The sequence below is a fragment of the Lissotriton vulgaris genome, chromosome 3_1 (assembly GCF_964263255.1).
Source record: "Lissotriton vulgaris chromosome 3_1, aLisVul1.2, whole genome shotgun sequence".
Classification (NCBI taxonomy): domain Eukaryota; kingdom Metazoa; phylum Chordata; class Amphibia; order Caudata; family Salamandridae; genus Lissotriton; species Lissotriton vulgaris.
Genome location: NC_141689.1, coordinates 1247163948 through 1247182589, shown reverse-complemented (window position 1 = coordinate 1247182589; position 18642 = coordinate 1247163948). Strand labels below are relative to the sequence as shown.

The following is an 18642-nucleotide window of genomic DNA, read 5'->3' as shown; positions in this document are numbered from 1 at the left end:
ACTTAGAGGCCAGATCTCGGCGGAACAATATCCGAATCGCAGGCGTTCCAGAATCTACCAATAGTGGTCGACTGGAGACGTATGTGGAGGAGATGCTCCGGGCAGTATTTAGGGCAGAAAACTTTTCAGCAGTCCTCATTGTGGAGCGCGCGCATAGGTCCCTTGCGCCGTCCACGGCCCTTAATTGCTCGCATATTAAATTATAGGGATAGAGATACTGCGCTGAGACTTGCCAGGGAGAAGCAGCAGGTAACATATCAGGGTAATAGGCTGGAATTCTACCCTGATTTTACTATGGCGGTCCGACAGGCTCGTAGGGAATTTGTCCAGGTCAAATCAAAACTGCGTGAGTTAAACATGGAATATGTGATATTTTAGCCACTACACCCGAGCACACCCAATAATTTTTCTTTACTCCAATCAATATACAGGTTCAATAGAAATGTAAAAAAGAGTCTCTTCAAAATATGGTCCAAGTTTCCCAAATTTCTACTTCAAAGAAATGTTTCCAATCACACTCTTAAATCAAATCTTGTTTTTCTTTTTTTTGAGTCAAGTATAAGTTGGCACAGCAGCAGCCGACGCGCGTTTCGCCTACAGGGCTTTTTCAAGGCTGCAGAAAAATGTATATACATGGCCTTTTAGACAATAATCCCAAATTGTCCATATTTCAAGTATATACAAACTTATCTTGATTAAACACATAAATCCTATATGTGTTCTGCTGATATAGCATTGAACACAACATGAATTAGTTTATATTTTTCAATTTCACATCACATTTACACCTTGTTTTTTACTGGACAGTACCAACAAAGTACAGTCTTATTTATGTTGTTTTTTTAAATTTTTTTTTATTTTATTTAAAATGTTATTGGCACACACCATACAGAAAATGGCATTTGTATAAACAGAGATCACAATGCAAAATTTAAACAAAATAATTACTGTATGAGGTACTTTAAACAAACGCATATACAGGTGGAGAACAAAAACAAGCCCTACATATTGTTAATCAGGGCATACACTTACTCTCTCTTTCCAGCGATATACAGGTTTCCATATTTTCAAACCCAATTTCCTTGCTCTTTTACCCTTCCTAGCATATATACCTTTTTCAAGGTTAAATATCCCCAATAGTAAAGCAATCCATTGTTGTGTCGTGGGAGGGATAGGGTCCCGCCATGCTCTAGCAATTATTAATCTATACACTGCCATCGCTAAGAATACAAATTCAGTATTATCACCCCTATATCCCCTAACCCCTAGCATAATAACAGTTGGTGTTAGAGTCTCATTTAAACCAAGAGTATGCCTCATAAATTCTTCAATACCCTTTCGTAGATTATCTAATTGGGGACATAGTGCAAAAATGTGGATACTATCTGCTGCCGCAGCATTGCAGCGAAAACAAGTTGTCCCTGTAATCGCACCCCACTGTGCAATGCGGTCCGGTGTGTGATAAAGTTGATATAAAGTTTTAAAATGCTGCGATTGAAGAGGAGCAGAACACAAAACAGAGCATCCTAACTCCAATGAATCCAAAAAGCATTGATTCTGTACCCCTAATTTCCCTGCCCATTTGTCTACAAATTTCTCAGTATCATCTTTTTTTAATTCTGCTAAGCTAGCATAAAAGAATCGTATAGAACACTCTCCCCCCTGAGCTAGGGATTCCATAAGATTACTCTTCCGAAATCCACATTCTCCACCTTTTTTCTTACCCAAAAAACTCCTGATTTGCAAATACTTAAAAAAACTATTTCTTGTTATATCGTATTTTCCCATCAAATCTGAAAATTGTAAGATATTCCCATCCATCCCCATCAAGTCCCCTATTTTTTTTAATACCTTTCATATCCCAGTCTGCCATTATAGAATCAGAAAAGATCAAGGTGGGTAGTGTCCTATTCCTATACATTCTAGTATACCTATTGTATCTTCCCAGTCCGCATTTCTTTGCTACTGCTATCCAGATGTTATATGCAGCTTTAACTGTTTTAAAACGTGTATGTTTATAGTAAAGAAAGTCGGCATGGTTTAGAAAAGCGTTTGCGGCATCTGCCCCCATTACAATAGAGTATACCATTGTCGAAAAGGAACTAACATTCGAAACTAAATTACCTGCACCCAACAAACCCTGAGTGAATTGTAGTACAGATGCCCAGTAGTATAACCTGAAGTCCGGAACCCCCCACCCTCCACTAGCCCTTGGCAACGTCATGAACTTGTAAGCCCTTCTAGTCTTCCCATATGACCATATAAATTTATTTAATATTGATTCCAGCTTATTAAACCAAGTTGATTCAAACAAAAGAGGAATGGTGCGAAAGAAATAAAGGAATTTGGGGAGAATAATCATTTTTATCACATTTGTACGCCCAACTAACGTAAGCCTAAGCTTATCTATTCTGGCCAATTCTGCGCTTACATCCTTAATTAAAGGGGAAATATTCCGTCCTACCACTGTGTCCAAGTTAGATGATATCTCAACTCCTAAATACACTGCTGCTGGAACCACCCGAGTATCATTGTATTGAACCATTGTATTTTTGATAATTTGTGTTTTTGCACTGTTTAATTTGTACCCCGATACTCTGCCAAATTTACTAGCCTCCAACTCAACCTCCTCCATTGGTTTAGATGGATCTGGGGTGATTATGGCAACGTCATCCGCATACGCTAATACATTAACCTCTAATCCATTTGAGATAAGAGGAGGGATATTCGGGTTAAATTTTAGATAACGCAAATACGGATCCATATATAATGCGAAAAGGAGGGGAGAACTAGGACAGCCTTGTCTAGTGCCTCTTAATTTGTACAGGTGCAGTTAATTCTCGATTTACTTTAATTCTAGCTGTAGGTGCCTTATATAAAACCTGAATTGCCCTTATAAATTTATTGCCAAAACCATATACTTTCATTATTTCCCACAAGTATATCCATGCGACCCTATCAAAAGCCTTCTCGGCGTCTAGGAATAAGGCTGCCAAAGGACCACCAGCGACCTCCATGGCATCAAAACAAGTGATCACTGTTCTAACATGTGTAGTGGTGCCTTTCCCTGGGATAAATTCGTGTTGATCTGATGTAACTAGTTTTTCTATAACGGTGGACAGCCTTGTTGCCAGAATTTTGGAATATAATTTCACGTCCGCATTCATAAGGGCGATTGGTCTATACGACCCTGGGGCTGTGGGTGGCTTACCCTTTTTTAAAATGACAATAATCTCAGTGCCCCCCCAAGAATCCGGGACTGACACTTCCCGCTGTGCTTGTAGAAGAGTATCTAGTAACTCCAATCTTATAGAAGAAAAAAATGTTTTATAAAATTCAATTGGAATGAGATCTGGTCCTGCGGCTTTAGAGGATGGGAGTTCTAATAATGCTAATGTAACTTCCTCTAACGTTATATCAGAATCCAGCTTAATCTGATCTTCCATTTCCAACATATCTAGCTGAATATTTCCCAAATAGTCTCTTATTTCATCACTTATTTCATCGCTACCCACCATGTTGTCAACATCATATAAATTCGTATAGAATTTCCAGAATTCATTCCTTATACCGTTAGAATCTAATATCACATTCCCTGAATTATCTACCATATTTTTAATATCCCCAGCGTTAGCTTTCTGCCTAGTTCTAACAGCAAGAATATGACCCACCTTCTCACTGTATTCAAACACCTGTTCCTTTTTTGCGAAATAATTTACAGCCGTTTTACTCGTAACAATTTCAGCAATATCGCTCTTTAGGACCATTATTTCTAATATTTTTTGATCCAGTGGGCTCCCAGATATAATAAGTCTACTAAGTTCTGTCTCTGCAGCCAGAAGTGAATTCATTTGCTGTTCTGTCTTCTCTCTTTCACTCTTCTGTCTAAATGTTGTAAAACTAATTGTCTCACCTCTTATCCCTGCTTTAAAGGCATCCCAGATGTTGCCACTGCTTGAGCTACCCTTGTTATTAAACCAGAATTCGGTTATCCACTTCTCCATATGTTTACAATAACTCTCATCTTTTAACAGCGCCCTTTCAAATGTCCATTTATAAGCTTTTTTAGTAATGCCATTGAGATTCAATGTCAGTAACAATGGGTTATGATCTGACATGAGACGTGGTAGCTTTCTAATACATACATTGGATAGCAAAACATTAGAAATTAGGAAATAGTCTAATCTAACAGTAATTCTGTGGGGTGCTGAAAAAAAAGTATCCCCGTCACTCATTGGATTTAAATTTGCCCATACATCTGATAATGCGTTATGTACAGCCAAATCTACTATTGCCTTATGTACCCTCTTCTTGCGCCCAGTATAACCGTAATCCCTTTGTAGCTCTACACTAGCAGGGCGATTAATATTGAAATCCCCACAGCAAACGATAGGTTCCACCCAGGTTGTCAATTCCTGATCCAAAAATTCAAATATGTCTGGTTCATCACACGTTGAACCGTAGACCGATACCAAAGTAAATCTAGCTCCTCTGAACACTACTTCCACAATGGCCCATCTTCCCCACATGTCTACCTTATTCCTAATCACCGTGCACTCTCTCCCCCTACCCAAAATTGCCACCCCCCGTGTTTTTGAGGCTTGTTTAGTATACGCTAATACTTCAAACCCCAACTGCCCTAACAAAAAACCTTTGCCTCCCTCAACGTGGGTCTCCTGGAGACAGATCAAATCTGGATTTAATGCCTTACAAAAAGCAGAGACCCGTAATCTCTTCTGGAGGTCATTAAGACCGCACACATTCATTGAAATAATTCGGCAAGCCATTAAAAAACATCAAAAATCAGAACCATCTTTCTCTCCCAGTTTCCTTTTTCTTTCTTTATTTCCTTGTTCCACCTTATACTTAAAAGCAGTACCAGACTCTTACTAGATCTCTGTATGTATACTGCTACGCATGATGTGTGCCATTTTCTCCCCCCTCCTTTTGGTCCCCCCTTTCCCCACCCCGAGCTACCCCTCCCCCACCCTCCCCTACAGGCAAATAGGTCACGCATGACCTATGTGTGATCGCCAGGGAATCAGCAGTCGCCACTCCTCCCCACCTTCATACCACCTCTATGTCAAATATCCAGCCTCATTATTCTAGTTATCCCTCCTTGTACCCCAAAACTTCAATCATGAAGGCCTTTGCTTTGATTTCAGAAAAGAAAAACTTAACCTGACTTTTGGTTACTACTTTCAACTTAGCAGGATACAGTAGGTAAGCTTCTGAGCCCAGGGTCTGTATAATCGGTATCAATTGCCTCAATCTCCATCTACGCTCTACTGTAGCATGGCAAAAATCGGGCCTTGCAAAAAACGTAACATTGTTAAATGTCTTTCTTGACTCAGGTTTGGCCATATCCAGGATCAACTGTCTCAAAAGAAAATTCCCAACAAAAATCAAAATTGCCCTTGGTTTCCCCCCTTGGGCTCCTTCCTGCCCTCTTTTGAAAAACGGAAAGCGATGGGCCCTTTGGATTTCATATTCCCATTGCCATGTTGTTAGTTCTGGGAAGCACCTTTTAGCAGATTTACAACAAACATTCTAATGTCCCCCCCTTCCAGTCCTTCTTCTACTCCGAGCAGTCTGATGTTATTTCGACGCTGTCTATTCTCAAAGTCCTCCAGTTTCCAGTTTACATCTTCAGCCACCTTCTGATGTTCTTCCTTATACGATTTCATCTCTCGCAAATCATCCTCCACTTTCCCAGTTCTTTCCTCCACGTGAGCCACCCTTTCAACCATCTCGTCCTGTCTTTGACTTATTTTCCTCAGTTTGTTCTGGACCTTTCTTGACTCATGCCTAGCTCTCCTACTTTCCCCTCTAGCCTCGGATTGCATTAATTTCAGAGTATTACATAATAAATCCAAAGTAACTGGGGGTTGTGTAGACTGCGAAGATCCCTGTTCTCCAATCATTGTAGCTGGGCTATCCTGCTCTACAAAGGAAAATGTGGTAGTAGAATAATCCCAGGCTAACTTCTTGATAGGGTCAGTGGTACTACTTGCTTAAGAGGGTTTTCTTTTGGCTAAACGTTTTTTCTGAGTGAATTTCTGGACCGGAGAGCTACTACCTGTGTCTCTCCCAGTTGACTCATCGGAGCTCTCTCCTGTGGGTAGTGATTGTGACTGGGAGTCTTCTTCAACCGAGTAAAACCTTTCTGCTGAGGCCGCCTCAGACATAATGTGTAGATCAATAGAGTTGGAAGCAGAAGCAGAAGATTCACCACCTGATTTAACTCCTTCTCTTTCCATATTTGAAACCACTTCATTCGCCCATACTAAAGTATCAGCCACTCTTTCATTTATCCCCATTTGCTCTCGAGGCAATACTTGTATATCTGAGTCTGTTGCCAATCCTCTCACCAATCCTGTATTTGAATCAGTGGTTTGTATCACACAGTTATCCTCATCCGGCAAATGTGTACCCAGAGCTCTAGTATCAATCAACCCGCTACAGGCCTTGTGCAGCGCAATATGCTTTCCTGGTTGCATAGGATTCAGAGATTGTGCAGGGTCAGAAGCGGCCTCTGCTCTGTTCTCACCTGCTGCAGCTCCTTTGTTTGTCTCTTCCGCAACGCTAGCGGTGGTAGCAGGCATCGCCTCAGCCGGCTTCACCACATCGGGTCTTTCACGTTGTTGCTTAGCAACCTCCGACCCAGCGCTGGCGCTGGCGCCCGTCTCAGCCTTCTCTCCCAGTACCGGAGCCGAGCTATGGGCTTCACCGACAAGCCCCGTTTTCCCGCCAGCAGTTGTAGCAGCAGCCACCGGGAGGACATCAGTCTTGTACCCAAACTTGCCACCGCCGCTGCTTCCGCCTGGATTCAAAGGTACGCTTGAGAAGCTCTCCGTAACTGAGGGCTGACGCATTGTGCTTTCTTTTATTTTTTTATTGTTTCCAATCTCCTTCGCCGAAGCTGTAACTGAATTATCACAGCCTGGCTTTTTCAGGGTTGATTTCTTAGAAATAGCTCCGCTTTTCTGGGCAGCATTCAGTGATACTTTTGTATCCGTCTTTGTTTCCGTTTTTGTATCAGACTTGGCTTTCTCTTTGAAAGTTTGACCTTTGTTAGCATCTGTTTCAATAAGCTTTCCGCTTTTGCTGTCTTTGCCGTCCTTAGCCTCATTTACCCGCTGTAGCCTAGGCGGCATTCTGAACCAGGATCTCAGAATCAGCCTGGTGTTTGCTGTAAAATTCCTCCAGAAAATCAAAGCAACTCGTTTAGTTGCACTTAACTCTTTGAATGTGAATCCGCTTTTCCTGAGGTTGCTGTCGCATTGAAGCTGTATGGAGTACCAAAAAGTATTCTTTTCCGAACCAGGTTCCACCATTAATTCAGTCATCCATCTATCCAGTGGTAGGGAGAAGTGAAGTGTGCGACTTACTCGCTGAAGCCCTCAGCTACCATCTTGCCCGCACAGTCTTATTTATGTTGGTGGAAAGCGTATGTTATACTCATAACATAAATTGAAAATCATGCAATGTCACCATTTGTGATACAATTGTTTGACCAATGAAAAGTGGCCATAAAGACCATTGATTATTTGTTATTTGCTAGATTATAATATTGACTAGTGAGTATAGATACCCATTACCTCATGCACAATTGACTATAAAGTCAACTATTTTGTCCCACCTCCAAAACTGTACGTTCATTCAGGACAATAAAACTTTTTGGATAGTAGCTGCCAAGGTGTGATTCAGTAATTCATTTGGAACTTTTTATTTTCTCAGTGGTTCTCTTTCTATAAAAAAAATCATTTATAGGAATTGATTACCAACTGCTACCTACCTTTTCCCTCCTGAGGCGGAAGCCGGGAGGTCTCCTTACTATTCTTTGGCTTTTAAACTTAGCGTGTTAGACTTCATGCTGCTATTTTTAATTTTTTGCCTTGTGCAGCTCGTGCTCGCGCTTGTGTTATAAGCGTGTAGGAGCACAGCGCTGCTTGCCATTAGACTTCCCAGCGCTTGTAAGCGCTTCGCCTTTCTCCTCTCTTTTGCCTGGGACTGTGAGACCGCCCTCGGCTGAGTGTTGACGCCGAGGGCTGGGATCTCATTTTGGCCGCCATCTTGGGGGTAGGACTCTTCACCCTCGTGCTCTAGCAGCGCTATAAAAAGCTAACCCCTCCCTCCGCGCAGCGGACGCGATCAGCGGTCGTGCCGGATCTGCGCCGGAGTCGTGCCAGAGTCCTGCCCGTCTGCGCCCGTCACCGTCCCGGAGGCGTTCGGCGTGGCAGGTACCTCTGGCCCTATGCTTTCCTACTCCGCTCAAGAGCTCTACTCTCTACGTAACTGGAATGCGTCTTGTTACTCAGTCTTTCCTGGCCGATATAGGGGTAAACATAAGTGCCCTGCCTGTCAATGGCACCCTGTTCGCTCCCTCCCCTCCCCTATCCCTGTTAAGGATTGTAGCATAAAACACCTTTGTCTACTCCTTAATACGAGGTCGTTGCACCGACACACTCAAGAGATTTTTGATCTCCTCTCGACGACCAGTCCTACCTGTCTGATGCTCACTGAGACATGGCTCAATGATTCCTCTCACCCGGACATTGTGGCAGCCATCCCCACTGACTATACCATCCATCGACAGGACAGAGACAAGGGCAGGGGGGGAGGAGTTGCCCTGGTTGTGAAAAAATCTCTTCCGTGCACGGTCACGCATACACATCCCATCGCAGGGGCTGACTCTTTAGCCTTTACCATCTCCCTATCGCCGCAACAAGCGCTGAAGGGTCTGATTGTTTACAGACCTCCGGGCCCAGTGGGATCCTTTCTGGATGATCTCCAGCAGGCTATGTCGGTCCTTGTCCTTAGATCGGAGCGGTGCATATTGGTGGGAGATTTTAATTTTCACATGGATGACCACCAAGACCAGGATGCCATCAAATTGCTGGATATTGCATCCACTCTAGGCCTTTCCCCCTATCTCTCTGGTCCGACCCATGACAAAGGCCACACACTTGATCAGGTTTTTTCCACCTCACCTATTATGGCTGTAACACTTCTGCCAGTCCTATGGTCTGATCATTATCTTGCCCACTTCGAAATACCATCTATTACGATTTCTCCGGCCAGTGCCATGAGGCAGCAGGGTAGCAGCTATAGGGCACTCCATCGGGTGACTCCAGATATGCTAACGCAGGCTCTGGCTGATCAACCCTTGTCTTGTACGGGCGACCTGGAGAAAGATCTGGAGAGCCTGCAATCCTGGCTTCTTGCCAGACTAAATGAGCTCGCTCCTCTACAGCCACCCAGGTCTGCTGCCCAACGGGTCTCTGCCCCCTGGTTCACGGAGGAATTAGCCCATGCCCGTAGGCAATGTAAAGCTGCTGAGCGGGCTTGGAGAGTCCAGTATGAACCTGAGGCTAAACAAAGTTATAAAATCATGATGAAGTCATACCATGATTTAATTCTTCAGGGCAAGAAATGTTACTTTGCCAAAAGGATTGAAGACGCGGCTAACTCCTGTAGGGAGATTTTTTCAATTGTGCGTGAATTCACCAGCCCCCGGTCAAGCTCTACTCAGGACGCTCCGGTGGAGACCTGGGCCAACACTATTGCTAATTTCTTCACCACCAAAATCAGGCAAATTCAGGATTCTTTCCCTTTGAGATCTTTAGAGGACCGGTCTACTTTGCCGACTGAGACAGCTCTCCTGTCGCCTCCCGGCCCAGTTTTGCTAGATATTCCGCCCCTTCAGGTTGCCGCATCCTTAGCCTTGATGAGGAACCTTAAATCGGGCTCACCGTTAGATCCGTGCCCTGCAAAATTCTTAGCGAAAATGGCAGACGCCGTTAACCCCATAGCTAATCCCATCCTTAATCTATCCCTGAGTCAGGGTTTTCTGCCCCAGGCCTGGAAGCAGGCCATGGTCATCCCCCTTATCAAAAAGCCTAATCTTGACCCAGAGGTGCCTTCCAACTATAGGCCAATCTCGCTCCTTCCAGCACTAACCAAGATCCTGGAGAAACACGTGCATAGCATGCTTTCTAACTTCCTGGAGTCTAACGAGTTACTTCATGAATCCCAATCGGGCTTTCGTTCCAACTTAAGCACCGAAACGGCGCTCCTGGAAGTTTCTGAGATCGTTAAGGAGGTGCTGGACACCGGAGGCAGGGTGATGTTGGTCATGTTAGACCTGTCGGCGGCGTTTGACACCGTCCCCCATGAGGATCTCCTCACTAGACTTCACGACATCGGTCTAGGGGGGACGGTGCTCAACTGGTTCCGTTCCTTTCTGGCCAACCGCCGGCAGACGGTCTGGGTCCCACCCGGGTCCGCCGAGATGCCGCCATTGGGAGTCGGAGTGCCTCAGGGCTCTGTACTGAGCCCCACTCTATTTAACATCCTTATGACCCCTCTGGCGACACTGGCGGAGTCCTATGGGGCCCGGATCGTCTCTTATGCTGACGACACCCAGCTTCTGTTCACCTGCTGTAAGAGCGAAGAGTTCGATGGAGAAAGGATCCGAGAGTGCCTTGGGGCTGTCTTCAATTGGTTTCAACACAACAGCCTCAAGTGCAACTCGGACAAATCCGAAATACTATTCTTCGGATGCTCATCGGAACCAGATTGGCATGGATGGTGGCCTGCTGACATGTTCCCTCCCACTCAGTCCTCTAAGTGGGCTAAGAACCTGGGAGTTAAAATTGACAACGAGCTTTCGCTCAAATCCCAGGTTTCTACTCTTACGGGAACATGCTTTGGGATCCTCAGAATGCTGCGCAAGTTCTTTCCCCTTCTCTCAGAGGAACATCGGAGGATCACTGTTCAGGCACTCATAGGATCCAGATTGGACTATGCAAATGTCCTATACCTGGGTCTGCCTGAATATCTCCTCCAGCGTCTGCAGGTTACCCAGAATGCTGCTGCTCGTGCAATTTTTGGCCTGCACCGCCGCACCAGTGCCTCTAACCTCCTTGTATCCCTTCACTGGCTTCCGGTGCGGAAGAGGATACTGTTCAAGGCCATGACCCTTGCCCATAAGGCCTTGCATGGCAATGGTGCCAAATATCTTCAGAAGAGGTTGGATTTCTACCGACCCACACGATCCCTCAGGTCAGAAACATTGGCTTTGGCTCGGGTGCCACGTATCAAAAGGGCTCGGCTAGGCGGCCGGTCCTTTAGATTCCTTGCTCCTCAGCTATGGAATTCCTTACCGGTGTCCTTGCGGAATACCGCGAACCTGCTTGTCTTCAGGAAAGACTTAAAAACTTGGCTGTTCTCGGGATAGTCCGTCTCCTCTTTTAGGCCCCTGTTCTTTTATTGTTATGTTTTCCAGCTCTTTCTTTGGTCTGGAGCACAAAGCGCCGGGACACTCCTTTGGAGTAGCCGTTGCGCTATAAAAGTCCCATTTTAACATAACATAACATAACATTATAATCATGCCACTTACATGGTGAATCTGCGGTAAACCGTTTTGGACCAGAAGAAATATTTTGCGGTTAAAACTTCAATTTGGATCCTAAAATCAGGTGTATGGTCTTTAATTATTACGTTGCCTCGCTGCCCGATTATAGTTCAGCTTAGTAACGTAGCAATAAGAGTTGTCAAATGTGGCGAGCAGATAAAAGATTGTGAACATCCATATTCATAATTAAGTTGCACCGCCTTTACTGTTGGATGGACTTGCGTTATTTATATAGCTTGATATGTGTGGAATAGATTATATTTTGAGCGACAATATTCTTTACAATGATTATGTGACCGCATTTTAGACAGTACACCATAATTCAATACTGTTTATTTTTTTTAAAGTTTTCGTATATTTATATTAAAAAGTTAAAGAACCTTACCCCATAAAAGCACGAAAATACACCCATTTGATTTAGGCAGCCTCAAAAGACCTTAGGTTGTCTCAGTAGATCCAATAATTCAGCGGATCTTGATAAATCCAGGATCCTATTTGGTACACACATGGTGCACACAAAACGAGAAGGAGAAAAAGGCAATGCTGCGTGTTAAACAAAAGTGTGGATTTCATACATTCCGCTACCCTACGTGCCCCTCTTACACTTATATGGTCCTTATTTAATTAAATTTGATCTATGGTTCCTACCTGTATATGACAAACTTCTTCTTCGGCACGTTTCTTCTTTTACGGTCTCATTGCAAACGCGGACTTAATGTGGCCGGCATTGTTTTATTCCCCTTTGACCCACAATGGGACGTCTGCATAGAAAGCAGACTTGCTTGTGTGCGAAGCATTATCCTGCCTGTCGGGCAGAGGCGCCATGATATAATCGGCATGGTTTAGAATTGTAATGCAAAAAGCAAATCATTCCTACTCTGTAATCTTCAACTAAGGGCATGATAAATTCCATTAGTGATTATTCTTTGTTATTTTATATAAATGTCCCTGTTACCTATTTGTAAAATGCGAGTTAAGGTTTAAATTTATGAAGGAATTTTAAACTAACCAATTATTTGATATCTTTTTCACATATTCATTTCTCTTTATATGCAATAAGCAAAGGGTTTTTATGATCACATTAACATGTATGAGAAAGAGAAAACGACCAACATAGAAGACGGACTTTGACGTTCTGTCCGTATAATAAATGTTTTTTTTTGGGGTTTTTTTGCACATCGAGACACAATTAAAGGACATGTCTCTAAGAAATGAGCCATAGTCACATCATGCTTCTTAATTCAACTGAATAATCAGTTCAGAGAGGGAAAATTAGAAAAATTATGAATAGAGCATTCAAATTATTTGCCAGTAATTTAATATTACCTTTCTAACAAATCTTTACCACAGATGCACCATGTAAGTAGCATGATTATAATAAATTCATATAAATGATTTTTTTTATAGAAAGAGTACCTCTGAGAAAATAAAAAGTTTGAAAGGAATTACTGAATCACACCTTGGCAGCTACTATCCAAAAAGTATTATTGTCCTGAATGAACGTACAGTTTTGGAGGTGAGACAAAATAGTTGACTTTATAGTCAATTGTGCATGAGGTGAGGGTTGTCTATACTCACTAGTCAATATTATAATCTAGCAACTAACAAATACTCAATGGTCTTTATTTTTTTACCTCTTTTTTTTTTTTTAAACACATTTTATTGGGTAAGCAGCACATGGATCAACATATGACACCTTATACATTCAGTCATCTTGCGTGTCTTCATCACAACCCCCAACAAACCCCTCATATCCCTCCCCCACTGCTGTTGGTGTGGGCATAGTGCAGGCATATATTACAATAGTCAATAGACAAAACCGAATGGATCAATACACATCATCAGCTTCATCCCATGGAACACAATTCAACCTTCTCCCACATTAGTCTTCATCTTCCTCTTGAGAATTCCGTAGGGCTTGCACTAACGCCTCCCATGCTCGCGCCACCTCTAAACTTCTCATTCGCTGTACGGGCGGCCTGCCGCAGTCTAACAGTACTCTCACTGCTGTCCCATTTATATAATTCTGCTTTCCATCTCCCACTGGATGGGCCCTCCCTCGACTTCCAATGCCAGGTTATTTCTCTGTGAGCTAGGATTAAGCCCAAGTCAATGAACTTGCTGGTAATCTTTGTTTTAGCCGTGTGAGGGAACCAAAGCAGCAGACATGTCGCCACTCAATGGTCTTTATGGCCACTTTTCATTGGTCAAACAAGTGAATCACAAATGGTGACATTGCATGATTTTCAATTTATGTTATGAGTATAACATACGCTTTCCACCAACATAAATAAGACTGTTGGTACTGTCCAGTAAAAAAACAAGGTGTAAATGTGATGTGAAATTGAAATATATAAATAAATTCATGCTGTGTTCAATGCTATATCAGCAGAACACATATAGGATTTATGTGTTTAATCAAGAGAAGTTTGTATATACTTGAAATATGGATAATGTGGGATTATTGTCTAAAAAGCCATGTATATAAATTTTTCTGCAGCCTTGAAAAAGCCCTGTGGGCGAAACGCGCGTCGGCTGCTGCTGTGCCAACTTATACTTGACTCAAATAAAGCACACAAGATTTGATTGAAGAGTGTGATTGGAACATTTCTTTTAAAGTTAAAATTTGGGAAACTTGGACCATATTTTGAAGAGACTCTTTTTTACATTTCTATTGAACCTGTATATTGATTGGAGTAAAGAAATAATGATTGGGTGTGCTCGGTGTAGTGGCAAAAATATTGGGTCAGGATCTTTTAGATCCATAGACTGATTGACACCCTAGTGGGTGGGTGTCATAATACCCTGAAGAGCACCTCCTACCAAGTACACTGTGTTTATAAGGATCTTCTCATAGACTTAGGAAACCAATAAGATGTGCTGGTCAAAATAAGCAAACCCACTTCTTGTATTCATCTATGGAATTTGCGATGCTTTATCCAGCTAGGCTAAAGGTAACGTGGGAGGGGCGCTCAACGATCCCTCCGACCCCGAAGGCCGCTTTGGAATTCATCAAGAAGTTAACCTCTAAAAGTAAAGACCACAGGCGTGACGAACAACCCCAAGAATCCGAATAGGATGTCTTCATTATGCTATGTTCTGATGGACAGTGCGGATAATGCAGGATTGGCCAAAGCTTTGCCTCAGGGAACCTGAAATATACACATCACAGTCAGGATCTGTGCTGTACTGCCATCCCACTGGTCAAGCGGTGGGGGAATGATGGTCACGTCCCACTGGTCATGTTGCACACTCGTGAACTGGCACTGGGTGGGGGTGCAGAATGGTGCACCTCTGCAGGACAATGACCTGGGGATGGATCTTGCTTCACTATTCTTTGGTTGCAGGACTTCATGTACAACATCACGGATCCAAGGGAACCTTTTTAAATCCATTATTTCTGTATGCGAAGGCCAATATGCATGTGATTGTTTTCAGATATCTAACTGTCACAGGTTGATAGGCTTGTCATATCGCAACACCAGTATGGTGCTGTCCTTCCTTTTCACATGACCCACCTTATGTAGTTGCAGGGGAAAACTCCCTGAATCTCGCTAATGGGTTTCCATGCCCCAATGTCTCCTCCGCCTGCAGATAGGGACATATGATTTGAGGTTGAGTGTGGAGTGATGCTATCTACACACACTTGAACGCATGGGATTGCGATCATTATTGACGGTATCTTTGAACCACTCTGAGGTGTCTGTTGAGCTCCACACATACCAAGTGTATGTATATATGGTGAGCTGCCCTAAATGATTCGGGGGAGTTTCGGAGCCAAATCAAGATTGGAGGAGAGCGATAACTAAAAGGGCTCACCATGGTATGAGTTGCAAGCTTCTTTTCAGAAATGCAGCGTGGTTGGCTGTGAGTATAAAGTAACCCGGTCATTGGTTGATGGACCCTACTGGAACTCACTAACGTTATTGTGGCAGTATATATATGTATGGTGGTTGCCATTTGCTATCATAACACATGCTACCCCACATTATGCTTGAACTATAGCCACGTTTTTTCATATTGTGATTGATTAAAATTACACTGCATTCACATTGTTAACATGACCACATCCACTAACGTGGATGGTGTTGTGTGCCCATGGCGGACCCTCACGCGGGAGCTCCCCATGTCGTTCATGGTTTGTTTGTATTTTTATGAGGGGATTTGTCTTTGGCATAATTGGGATGCTAAAGTGGGTGGTGGGTGGGGGGGGAGAGGGTAGGAACTTGTTCTGCAGACCAAAGTGCTTGAGATGCAACGCCGCATTCCATGCTAATTGTGCTATACATTGCATGACAGATGCAACTCAACATACACGGACTTCCAACAGGGTAGTGCAGTTTCAGACTACCACATTATGCTGGGATATGTTTCTTCATTGGTGCAATGGTTCAAGATAAATTAAGGCCTACGATTTCAAATTTCATCACGTGGATTGTACAGGGACTTAACAATCCTAAAAAAATCCGTCAAATGTTAGCTTATTTTGATAGATTGCATATCGACATTGCATTACTTCAGGAAACACACATTGCCCCAGGTTCAGGTTGCAAATTGGGTCGTAAATGGGCCGAAACTATTCACAGTTCTACGTACTCTTCATATTTAAGGGGGGTTACAATATTAATAAAAAAGGGTACGAATTTTTCTATCAACACGACCATAGCAGACTCTCAGGGAAGGTACATTATTGTTGCAGGCATACTCCGGGGGCAACGGATTGCACTCATAAACACATACGGCCCGAACTTAGATGCCCCTTATTTTTATCATGAGGTTTGGCAGAAACTTCATGATGTGGTTGATAGGGCATTGCTGTGAGGAGGGGACTTTAATCTAGTAATGAATGAAAGTCTTCACAGATCGGGGTCCACCACAGAGCTACAACGGAAAGCCATGACTAAAATGATTGATATTATGTCAGAATTGCAGTTGCATGATATTTGGAGGGCTAAGCATCCAACACGTAGGGAAGCGACACACACACATCAGCTGCACACAATAGCTGGTCCCGAATTGATTATTGGATTGGTTCTCACGATACTCTGCTCTGGACTAACACTATCACACACCTCCCAAGGACCCAGTCAGATCATAACCCTATACTACTGTCTGTTGAGATACAGTATTATACACCACCCCCTTATAGCTGGCGCTTCAATGCGAAAGCATTATCGAACACAGTATACACGGACACAATTGCCACGGCCATCTCGGACTTCTTCCTCTTGAATCAACCTACCACTGACAACCCCTGCCTGCTGTGGGAGGATTTTAAAGCCACACTGCGTGTGGCGTCTGTATCAGTACATCTGTGGGTATTTTGAAAGATATCCGCAGGCAATTATCTATGAGTGAGAGCCAGTTGAATTCCCTAGAGTAAATATGAGCTGGCACAGAACCCGCAGAAACTGGGAGACATCAGGACTGTAATGTCCCAATATCAATCCCTAGCTGAAGACAAACCTAAATACAGAACAAAACGCGCTAAAGCTAGGGCCTTTGGCGAAGGAGGTAGACCTGGGAAAATACTGGCGTCTAAAATTTCTGAAGGTCCTGCCCCACAAATTGTCCTACGGGTTCGGAGCGCCAACGGGGAAGTGCGGACTACGGCTCAATGTGTACTGCAGGAATTTGGGAACACATATGGTGCATTATATGAATCCCGTAACACTGCATCACCAGTGGAGATTATGGAGTATCTGGAGGATGTGGCCAACGCCTGGCTGTCGGATAAACAAAGGGAGTATCTCTCCCCACCGATTACAGTAGAAGAAGTTACAGAGATTATTAATGGAATAGGTCCAGTTGCTATACACTAACCCAGTGGCACATGTCCGCATCAACAATTATAACTCGGATAGTTTGCCCATAGCGCGCGGGACAAGGCAAGGATGCCCGTTGTCCCCATTACAATTCGCGTTGGCGCTCGAGCCTCTAGCTTGCAAAATCAGACAGGGTCATCACTATTCTGCCTTGCAATTTCCGCAGCGTCCTTTACATATCTCCATGTATGCGAATGATATGTTGTTATATGAGCGTGATCCGGAAATCCATCTAGCCCCCTTGTTGCGGGAATATATAAAATTCGGGAGACACTCCGGCCTCCAAATAAATTGGGACAAATCTATCATTATTCCCCTTACAGATTCCACACATCACAGAATTTCCTCTAGAGTGGTAATCTGAGCCAGAGAGGTATTTAGGTGTATGGTACCACTGGGATCCGAAGATTGTCATTCATACAAATTACGGCAGAGCAATAAGCACTATAAACAACAAAATTGATCGATGGATCAAATTACCCCTATCATCGGCAGATAGATTATCCATTGTAAAAATGGTAATTCTGCTGAAATTCCTTTATCTTTTTAACAACATCCCCATCACGCCCCCAGCTGAAGTTTTCCGTCAACTGTCGTCGTTACTGACCAAACTTATTTGGACAGGCAAGCAAGCCAGAATTTAACTAAGAGCTCTAATGCTACCATATTCCAAAGGTGGCTTCCAGATGTCAGATTTCCTCCTCTACTATTTATGTGCGCAAGCGCAATACACTCACCAATGGTATCATCGGACTCCCTATCTCAAGCATGAGGCAATTGAAGAAGGTGATGCGTTACCTATCCCGCTGACAGCAATCATAACCCATCACAGACCTCCACTACATGCCAAAGATATCAACACGGTGGACACAACAAATGATGCATGGTATCAACTAGGCAGATTGGCGCATAAGCTACCACTATATGCACCTGCCCTCCCATTGCATTACCATCCAAGCTTATCTGTCACACAAGAAAAAAAGGTGGGCATGGGATTATTATGGCAAGTAGGGATTGATACGATGGGGGATCTTTATCATGATGGGGTGTTTAAGCAACAAAAGGATTTTGATTATGTAAGTAACCAAACACTGCTATTCCGTTTCACATATCACAGACTCCAAGGGGCGATCAAAAAGCATTATCCTACATATCCGGCGGAACCGCAGCCATTGCATGCGTTCCAACTGATAATAACCTCCTCCAGTAATAAACGGTTAATATCACGACTTTATACCACAATTCAAGAGGGAATAGCTGGCACGACACAAAGGGCACTCACGAGATGGAATGAGGTGCTTGACATTCCGCTCACGGAGGATGAATGGAGGGTAGCTTGCTCTCTTAATGAAATGTTGACGCCTAAAGGCAATCTGAGAATACTGCATTATAAATATC

At 43.4% G+C, this 18642-nt stretch overlaps 1 protein-coding gene across 3 annotated transcripts in view; it reads right to left on the bottom strand.

Annotated features, from left to right (window-relative positions):
- LOC147727739 (zinc finger protein 10-like) overlaps nt 1-18642 on the bottom strand; it is a 230460-nt gene that overhangs the window by 161700 nt on the left and 50118 nt on the right. Inside the window, exon 2 of one of the 3 annotated variants that reach the window (XM_086961740.1) lies at nt 11805-11910. The exons of the other annotated variants lie outside the window; for them this stretch is intronic. Within the exon in view, the coding sequence (XP_086817866.1) occupies nt 11805-11831 (27 nt within the window). The 5' untranslated portion in view covers nt 11832-11910. The remainder of the gene's footprint in view (nt 1-11804; nt 11911-18642) is intronic. 3 annotated transcript variants of the gene reach the window in all.